The 10,462-nt window shown below is 51.6% G+C and overlaps 1 protein-coding gene across 1 annotated transcript in view; it reads left to right on the top strand.

The window, feature by feature from the left end:
* The window catches only part of SDCBP (syndecan binding protein), a 70,781-nt gene that overhangs the window by 54,701 nt on the left and 5,618 nt on the right, over positions 1-10,462 (top strand). Inside the window, exons 7-8 of the mRNA XM_075353250.1 lie at positions 376-547; positions 1,291-1,382. Coding sequence (XP_075209365.1) covers positions 376-547; positions 1,291-1,382 — 264 coding nt within the window. The remainder of the gene's footprint in view (positions 1-375; positions 548-1,290; positions 1,383-10,462) is intronic.

Here is a 10,462-nt window from a genome sequence, read left to right as displayed (position 1 = left end):
GGACACCTAGGTATCCGACCATCATATAGACGAATTGTGTGTGTATGTGAACGATAAAGTATATTTTGGGAACAGATTTCAGACTAAGCTCATAGGCTGTGTTCAATTAGCCTCTTGTTAGCTTAGTACATTGGCACGAATGTATCCTGGAGGGAAATGTCTGTCTTGATATTGCAGATGCGGCTCAGAGCCGGAAGTGGAGTGTTTGGGATTTTTTTGTTAAACCTAAAAAAAAAAAAACCAAACAAACAAACGCATAACTCCTTTTAACCTCTTTTTTTTTTTTTTTTAAAGGCTGTTTTTGGAAAATGTATTGGCTTTTACTTTCATTTGTCTGCAGAAGTGATTGTAATTCCACATATTGAACTGTTTTAGGCCATTTGAACGCACCATCACAATGCACAAAGACAGCAGCGGTCATGTTGGCTTCATTTTCAAAAATGGCAAAATATCTTCCATTGTCAAGGACAGCTCTGCGGCAAGAAATGGGCTTCTTACCGAACACAACCTGTGCGAAATTAACGGCCAGAATGTCATTGGATTAAAGGTATATAGCTACTGTGTGGTGTCACATGTCTGCTTTAGCTCATTGATATCAGGTGCCCATATGAAGAAGCACATTTCTTCTGACAGATCAGACCCTGCTTAGTGCAACTTTAGACCCTCTGTCCCAGGAAAGCTTCTGTACAATATAACAAAGCCATGTTGCTTGCTTCTCTCCATATGAAGAGACCAGTGAGATCGTTCATTGATGTCATAGTTCTGCTTCTAGACTAAATCTTCTGGGTATGAAGTTGTTAAAGGGGTTGTCTAGAGAAAGAAACGTTTGAGTAGTAAAACTGGTAAATGGCTTTATGCAACAGATTCCTCACTTTGTGAGTGAGAATGGTAGTCTTCTTTGTGCAATGTGAGAAACTCATCCTAAAATGTAAATGGGATGTGCACCACGTGTGCCCGCGGTGAATAGGGGCATAAAACGTACCACCCATACTAGTCAGGCAGATGAGATTTGAGGCATGGACCTGGCTGCAGCTGATTTTGGCATGGCACAAAATTTCGCCTCTGCTACCGATACTGCAGCATGGTCTATAAACCCACATTTTTCCTGGATAACCTATAGTTTATGTAAACTTGACTACATATTCCACAGATGCTCTGTCCTCTTTCTGCTGCCCTTCTTGAGGGGTATACCTCTAGGACATACCATAATCTGTCATTTGTTATATTATGTACAGTAAAATGCCATTAATGTGGCTTTTCAAGTGTAATAAAATGTTTGTCTTTGTGGAGGATTCCCAAGTTGCTGACCTGCTTGCTAGCTCTGCAAACGTGGTGACCCTGACTGTAATGCCAGCCTTCATTTTTGAGCACATGGTGAAAAGGTAAGATCTCCGTAATGTCTAAATAATTTACAGGTGAATTGCAGCTTTCTGATTGTCCACAGAATGTCATACAAGAGGAAGCTGAGCTCCTGCCACGTAAATGATGCACAGCAATGTAATGAGACCACTTCTAAAGTAGCCAGAATAACACAAATTATGATTGGTTTTAGGACTAATATTCTATGTTCAATTTATTGTAAAGGTTATTCCCACGAAATAAAGTTAAAGGGCTTGTCCACTACTAGGACAATTCCTTCTGATTCCACGTTTCACCCAGGTAAAATAAAAAAGCCTATACTTTCCTTCCGTATTGGCACCGTGCCAGCTGTGCTGCGGTTCGCGTTCCTGGGACTCGCGTGACATTATGATGTCACACCAGCTTCGCATCCAATCAGTGCCGGCTTCTGTCTCCCTGCCTTCAGACACTGGAGCAATCAACAGGAAGTAAGTGCAGTGTTTGGCCGAAGGCTGGGAGACACACAAGCCGATGCTGATTGGACGCAGGGCTCACGATCACTGGGATCTGTACTGAATGGAGCAGAGGCTGAGCATGCCGCACCTACTCCATCCAGGCCTGACTCTGGAGGCATGATCTTAGGATCACTGGGGGTTTCGGTGGTTAGATACACAGCGATTAGCAAGCTATAACATTTAACAGATTATGCGCCCAAAAAAAATCCATGGAAGGGATAAGGGTATATTCCCATGGAATATACTTATATGCTAATTTGTTCCTGTGACCAATTTCCTCAGCTGCGCAAAGCCCTGTGGGTTTCGTTCTGGATTTATGTTGCAAAGAGGTCAAATGTGCGGAAAAGTCTGTAATCTTTAGTAAAAATTGACACGTTGCGAATTTCTAATCCATAGATGCCGGTCAGTTTATATTGGCAAAATCTCTCTACAGCATATGGATAATTTGGAACCTCTCGCCCATCATGCCGCAGTGGTAACACACAGCGGATTTTCTCTACAAACAACCTGCCACATATAGACGCCCCATGGGAAGATGCCATAAATTTAGGGATTTGTTTAGAAGCCCTACATCTGAATATTCCTGCTTATTTTAATATGACAAAGTATTCGCTGCAGATTTACCATGTAGGTGTCTGCATGGAAAATCCGCAACTAAACCTAGTAACAGCAAAGACCATGAGCTCTTACACAAATGTCATCACAATGTTGCTGAACATTTTGATGTGGTTTTCCATAGAGGTGTGTGTATCTACACATATCTATGTGTAGATACATAATCACCACATAATCACCACTTTTGTCTGCTCTCCTATTCCATTATGCACTGTGGCATTGTCCGTTGCGCAGCCGCGGTTTAAACGATGCTCCGGCTTCCGGGTCTTCACTGCACGCACGCATGCATACACACATACACATACACACACAGCAGACACACATAGATACATCAAACACTCTTTCTCACACACACACACACATACACTGCTGTATACTCACCTGTCCGGGGCCGCCGCTGATTCTGCGGTCAGCCCTTTACGGCAGTTGAATGCTTTGTGGCGCCGTAAAGCATTCAACTGCAGTAAAGCCATGACATCAACCTGCAGTGGTCACTCTGTACACTGGATGCTATCACGGACCAGTCTGTGCTGCAGCTGGAGGCTTCGCGGGCACGGAGGACAGGTGAGACACTGCATAATAACGGACAGAAGGGAACTAGCAGGAGCAATGTGCTCATTGCTGCAGGGGACATTGGTCCCCTACCCCCCCCCCCCCCCCCCCTCCCCATTGCTCCTGTTAGCACCACTAAGCATAGACAGATGTTTTTCTTTATCGTTCCTTTGGGAGACCCAGACCATGGGGTGTTTAGCTTCTGCCTCCGGAGGACACACAAAGTACTACACTTAAAAGTGTAGCTCCTCCCTCTGAGCTTATACACCCCCTGGTGAGCAGACCCAGCCAGTTTATCGCTTTGTGTTCAGGAGGCATACATCCACACATGCATTCTCATATGATTTTTTCCTTTTTGGAATGAGATTGAAGAAGTGCGGGTCCACGTCTGGACCCCCGGCATGTCCCTTCTCACCCCACTGTGTCGGCGGTGTTGTAAGGTTGATTTTCGAGGCTGGAGCCTTACATGCCGTGCTCCTTCACCATCCCTCCTGGGCTCTGGCTTGAAGTGGGAGCCAGCACGGTCTCCATGCCTGGCAGGAGACCGGTCTCCATCCACAGCCCTTCAGGACCCTGCTGGACCGGAGCACTCATCCCCCAGGGACCTGGCCCTGCGTCTCAGCAGCTAAGTACCTGAGACGTTTATATATTGGGGGTCCCTGTGCTTTGTTTGGGGAGAGTGTGCTTACTGTATTTATTGGCATTTCCGGTGGGTTCTCTAGCTGTCGCCCGAGAACCACGCCGATGGTGCCTGCGCGTCGGCCTCGCCGCTCAAATTTAGGCCCCGGCTTTGCCGGAGGCCTAGTTTCTGTTCTCTGCGCTCGCATGTCACTCATGCAGAGGGACAGGCTCGGCTCCTCCCGGCGGCCGTTCTGCACAGGGGAGGGACACTCCCCACTGCTGTGCGTGTCTCCTCCCTTGTAGGTCTCTATGGCCCTCCAGATCCCGCTCTCCAAGCCAAGTCCCGCCCCCTCTCTTCGCTCCAGCGGCCATTTTCTCAGACAGAGTTCACTCGGCGCTGGTCTGCACTCTGCATCCCTGCTGAGGTGCTGTGCTTGGGGGTCCGGGCTTCGGGATCTGGAGGACACACAACACCGCTCCAGCGGTTTGGTAAGCCACAACCGGTCTCTGGTTGTGGACCCCTGTATATACTCTCTGGGGTTCGTTCTCTTGCAGAGCTCCCACTCCAGCAGCATGTCTCACACGAGGAGCAAGGCTCCAAAGCTTTATACTAGATGCGCTGCATGTAAGCTCGTGCTGCCTGAACCGAGCACCTATCCACATTGTGATGTCTGCTCTAACTTGGCGGTGCCACAGCCTGGAGTCTCACCCCCAGTGGTCTCTCAGGCTGCTTCTGCACCTGTGGCTGAACCCCCGGCTTGGGTAGAATCCTTTTCTAGGTCTATCTCCCAGTCTTTTGCTGAGTCCATGGGACTTCTGTCCAGGACTTTGATGAATATGCATCAGCCCCCTTCACAGGGTGCCTCTACTGCTAAGGGTCCCTTAGGACCGGAGCTCACAGAGGATTCATCATCAGGGCCGAGACCCCGTCCTCCTAAGAGGAGACGCAGGGTTTCCTCTCCCTCCTCCCGCGGCTCTGATTCAAGAGCTGACTCGCAGGATGAGGAGGATGCCTTTACAGGGGGCTCGGAGGCTAACTCCATGTACCCCATTGATCTGTCCGAGGGTGACTCAAATCTTAGTGACTTGATTGCTTCCATTAATTCTGTACTGGATCTCAATCCGCCAGTATCAGAGGAGCAACCCTCTCTGGCAGAAAAGCACCAGTTTACCTCGCCTAAGAGAGCAAAGAGTGTGTTCTTTAACCACTCCAGTTTTCAGGCCGCTGTGACCAAGCCCAGGGCCTGTCCTGACAAACGCTTCCCAAAGCGTGGTTCTAATGACCGTTTTCCCTTTCCACCTGAGGTGGTCAAGGAGTGGGCTCACTCCCCAAAGGTAGACCCCCCGGTGTCTAGGCTCTCAGCCCGGACCGTTGTGTCGGTGGCTGATGGCACCTCCCTTAAGGATTCCACTGACCGTCAGATTGACCTTCTGGCCAAATCTGTGTATGAAGCGGCGGGGGCCGCGTTTTCCCCGACTTTTGCAGCAGTGGGGGCTTTCAAAGCGATCTCTGCTTCTCTGGAGGAGATGCATTCCCTCACCAGGGAATCTATGCCCGAAATGGTTGCCTTAACTTCTCAAGCTTCAGCTTTCTTCGGCGCTCTATTGGGAGACCCAGACGATTGGGTGTATAGCACTGCCTCCGGAGGCCACACAAAGCAATTACACTTAAAAGTGTAAGGCCCCTCCCCTTCTGGCTATACACCCCCAGTGGGATCACTGGCTCACCAGTTTTCGGCTTTGTGCGAAGGAGGTCAGACATCCACGCATAGCTCCACTGTTTAGTCAGCAGTAGCTGCTGACTATATCGGATGGAAGAAAAGAGGGCCCATATGGGGCCCCCAGCATGCTCCCTTCTCACCCCACCGGTGGTGCTTGTAAGGTTGAGGTACCTATTGCTGGTACGGCGGCTGGAGCCCACATGCTGTTTTCCTTCCCCATCCCCCTGAGGGGCTCTGAGGAAGTGGGATCTTACCGGCCCCAAAGCCCTGAGGCCGGGCTCCATCCACAGACCCATTGAACCTGCTGGATGTGGAGCGGGAGTGCCGTTCAGGGACATGGCCCTGCACCATTCAGGTACTCTGTGTCCCCGTACACACAGGCACAGCACACTCCAGACTTGCTGGGTGTGCTAGTGCGCCGGGGACAGTAAAGTGTTACAGTCACTGCAGCCTAGCTGAGTGACTTTATTTATTGGGAACTACCGCGCCGGACGCTCCGTGAGCGGCGGCGCGGCTGGGACTTGTAGTGCGCCGGGGACTTAGCGCCGACCGCGCTTTTACGGCGGCGGCGCTCATAAATCCAGTCCCCGGCTTTTGCGGCCTAACTCAGCTTCGTTCCCGCCCCCACCCTGTCAATCAGGGTAGGGGAGAGACGCTGTACACTCAGCAGCGCCGAGGGCTGGAGCCTTATTTACATGCTCCAGCCCTCTCACTAGACACTGTGGGACGCCAGGTTTCCCGCTCTGACTCGGGGCACGCCCACGGCCCGCCCCTACTCACACGAGCTGGGGAAGGACGCCGGCAGCCATTCCTGCAGCCCGAGCTGGGAGCTCTGGGCAACCAACAGGAATGGGGCGACCACACACCCGCTTATAGGCGGGCGGTAAGCGGCACCTGGGGTGCTGACACTAAAAACCGCAGTTTTGTCTATTTGTATTTAAGTACACTGCATAGGTCGCTATTTCGGGCTATATGCCCTCTTAGATGGCGACACATCAGCAGCAGGAAAGCATGAGTGCTACGGCACAGGCTTTCTATGCTGCTTGTATTGCACGTACTGAAGTGTTCAGGTGTATTTATGCTTGTATGCTGTACACTGCACTGTACGGTCACTAGTCTTGGCTATATTCGCCATAGAATGGCTAGACTACAGCAGCAGAAAAGCAAGGGTGCTGAGGCACAGGTTTTTTTCTATGCTGCTTGTATTGCAGGTGTTGCAGTGTTCATTTGTACTTATGCTTGTATGCTATACATTGCACTGTATGGTCGCTATTCTGGGCTCTATTCCCCTAGATGGCTAGTCTACAGCAGCAGAAAAGCAGGCTTTCTATGCTGCTTGTATTGCATGTGCTGCAGTGTTCATTTGTACTTTATGCTTGTATGATATACATTGCACTGTACGGTCGCCATTCTTGGCTCTATAAGTCGGCAGCAGCATATAAGCAACACAGGCTTTCGATGCTGTTTTTGCTGCATGTGATACTGTTCCACGGCACTGCTCCCCATTGGGTGCAATGCTCCCCTGTAGCACTTGGTCAGCCGGGGTCTCTACTTGACGTGGCCAAAAGAACCACCTCTCAACCCTGTCCAAGGACAGGGACGGAGTTGCAATGGGATAGAGACTTGCAGTCCGGACAGGCCATGGGCAATCTGGATCATTGCTCCCTGGCCACCCTCACTTAGATTAAAAATCGGTGCTCCGGGGGGGGTCCCAGGAGGCTCTCTGTATGATGACGTAGACGTAGCTCATCAGGACTTTGATCCTGACACCGCTCTCACTCCGGATACACCGGATGGTGACGCCATAAGGAATGATCCTATAGCGTCCATCAATGGAATGTTGGATCTTTTCTCCCTCAGCTCCCCCAGCGGAGGAGTCAGCTTCACAGCAGGAGAAGTCCCATTTCAAACTCAAACGTATATTGAGTAGTGTTCTGGCCACGCTGACTTCAGAGAAGCAGTCCAGAAACACCACGCTTACCAGATAAGCGTTTTCTCCAAACGTATTAAGGATACACGTTATCACTTTCCCCCTGACGTGGTCAGGCGTTGGACCCAGGGTCCAAAGGTGGATTCTCCAATCTCCAGGCTTGCGGCTAGAGCCACAGTTGCAGTGGAGATGGGACTTCACTTACAGATGCCATTGACAGACAGATGGACTCTGGTTGAAATCTGTCTGTGAGGCTATCGGCGTGTCGGTTGCTCCGGCATTCACAGCCGTATGGGCACCCTAAGCTTTTCAGCTGTTCTTGTGCAGCTGGTCTTGAGCACAAGTACATCTGTGCCGCAGGGGCGTCCGTAACCTCGCAATGTCTGCATTGCGACTTACCCTATTAATGCTGTCCTGGAAGGACAGCCGAGGTTTCGGTCCTTCCCAGGCTCGGGCAGGTCCCAATTGTCCTCGTCCAAAAGGGCTGAAAAGCCTCAGAGGGGCTCAGCTGCCGGCCGGGCTCAATCACGCCCAAGGAAGGCAGCCGGAGGAACCGCTACCAAGGCGGTCTCCTCATGACTCTCAGCTCTCTCATCTTTCCGCATCCGCGGTTGATGGCAGACTCGCTCGCCTTTGGCGACATTTAGCTGCCACAGGTCACAGACCGGTGGGTGAGGGACAGTGTGCCCACGTGCACAGGACAGAGTTCTGTTCTCGTCCTCCGACTCGATTCTTCAGAACGTCCCCACATCCCCACCGAGCAGTTGCTCTTCTGCAGGCAGAAGGAGTGGTAATCCCGGTTCCTCTTCAGGAACAAGACACGGTTTTCCTCCAACCTGGTTGTGGTGCCAAACAAGGATGGCTCTTTCCTTTCCGTTCTGGACCTAAAACTGCTCAACAAGCACGTGGAGGCCAGGCGGTTCCGGATGATACCCTCCGCTCCGTCATTGCCTCAATGTCTCAAGGAAATTTCCTAGCATCAATAGACATCTAAGATGCTTATCTCCACGTGCCGATTGCTACAGAGCACCAATGTTTTTCTACATTTCGTGATAGGAAACGACCAGCTTCAGTTCGTAGCTCTGCCATTCGGGCTGGCGACAGCCCCACGGGTGTTCGCCAAGGTCATGACGGCAGTGGTAGCAGTCTTGCACTCACAGGGACACTCTGTGATCCCTTACTTGGACGATATACTTGTCAAGGCACCCTCTCAACAGGCATGCCAACTCAGCCTGAATGTTGCGCTGGAGACTCTCCAGACGTTCGGGTGGATCATCAACTTCTCAAAGTCAAACCTGTCACGACCCAATCACTAACGTATCTTGGCATGGAGTTTCATACCCTCTCAGCGGTAGTGAAGCTTCCGCTGGACAAGCAGCGGTCACTACAGACTGGGGTGCAGACTCTCCTTAAAGGTCAGTCGCACTTCTTAAGACGCCTCATGCACTTCCTCGGGAAGATAGTGGCGGCAATGGAGGCGGTTCCGTTTGCGCAGTTTCATCTGCGTTCACTTCAATGGGACATTCTCCGCCGATAAGACGGGAAGTCAACAGCCCTGTACAGGAAAGTATCCCTTTCACAGTCGGCAAGGACTCTCTGCAATGGTGGCTCCTTCCCACCTCATTATCACAGGGAAGATCCTTCCTACCACCGTCTTGGGCGGTGGTCACGACAGACGCGAGTCTGTCAGGGTGGGGAGCGTTTTTCTCCACCACAGGGCTCAGGGTCCGTGGACTCAGCAGGAGTCCACCCTTCAGATCAATGTTCTGGTAATCAGAGCAGTGTATCTTGCCCTACTAGCCTTCCAGCAGTGGCTGGAAAGAAAGCAGATCCGAATTCAATCGGACAAGTCCACAGCGGTGGCATACATCAATCACCAAGGGGGGACACGCAGTCTGCAAGCCTTCCAGGAAGTCCGGCGGATTCTGATGTGGGTGGATGCCACGGCCTCCACCATATCCGCAGTTCACATCCCCGGCGTAGAAAACTGGGAGGCAGACTTCCTCAGTCGCCAGGGCATGGACGCAGGGGAATGGTCCCTTCACCCGGACGTGTTTCAGGAAATCTGTCGCCGCTGGGGAAGGCCGGACGTCGACCTAATGGCGCCCCGGCACAACAACAAGGTCCCAACCTTCATGGCACGGTCTCGCGATCAAAGAGCGCTGGCGGCAAACGCCCTAGCGCAAGATTGGTCGCAGTTCCGGCTCCCTTATGTGTTTCCACCTCTGGCACCCTTGCCTAGAGTGCTACGCAAGATCAGATCCGATTGCAGCCGCGTCATACTCGTCGCCCCAGACTGGCCGAGGAGGGCGTGGTATCCGGATCTGTGGCAGCTCACGGTCGGCCAACCGTGGGCACTACCAGACCGACCAGACTTGCTGTCCCAAGGGCCGTTTTTTCCATCGGAATTCCGCAGCCCTGAATCTGACTGTGTGGCCATTGAGTCCTGGATCCTAGCGTCTTCAGGATTATTCCACGGGGTCGTTGCCACCATGAGACAGGCTAGGAAGCCCACGTCCGCTAAGAACCACAGAACGTGGAGGATATTCTTATCCTGGTGCTCTGCTCAGGGAGTGTCTCCCTGGCCATTTGCATTGCCTACCTTTCTTTCTTTCCTGCTATCTGGGTTAGAAAAAGGTTTGGCGCTCGGCTCCCTTAAAGGTCAGGTATCGGCGCTATTCGTCTTTTTTCAAGAGGCGTTTGGCACGCCTTCCTATGGTGCGCACGTTCCTACAGGGGGTTTGCCATATCGTTCCCCCGTGCAAGCGGCCGTTAGATCCATGGGATCTGAACAGGGTACTATGCCCTCCAGAAGCCGCCCTTCGAGCCTCTGAGGGAGGTTTCACTTTCTAGACTATCCCAGAACGTGGCTTTTCTGGTAGCGATCACATCTCTTCGGAGAGTGTCTGAGCTGGCAGCGCTGTCATCCAAGACTCCCTTCCTGGTCTTCCACCAGGACAAGGTAGTGCTGTGCCCCATTCAGGAGTTTCTCCCGAAGGTGGTATCCTCTTTTCATCTTAATCAGGATATCTCTTTGCCTTCGTTTTGTCCTCATGCAGTTCATCGGTATGAGAAGGATTTACATTTGTTAGATCTGGTGAGAGCACTCAGAATCTACATTTCCCGCACGGCGCCCTTGCGCCGTTCGGATGCACTCTTTGTCCTTGTCG

Source organism: Anomaloglossus baeobatrachus, chromosome 6 (genome assembly GCF_048569485.1).
Source record: "Anomaloglossus baeobatrachus isolate aAnoBae1 chromosome 6, aAnoBae1.hap1, whole genome shotgun sequence".
Lineage (NCBI taxonomy): Eukaryota > Metazoa > Chordata > Amphibia > Anura > Aromobatidae > Anomaloglossus > Anomaloglossus baeobatrachus.
The sequence above is the reverse complement of the archived record's forward strand: the minus strand, read 5'-3'. Positions and strand labels throughout refer to the sequence as shown.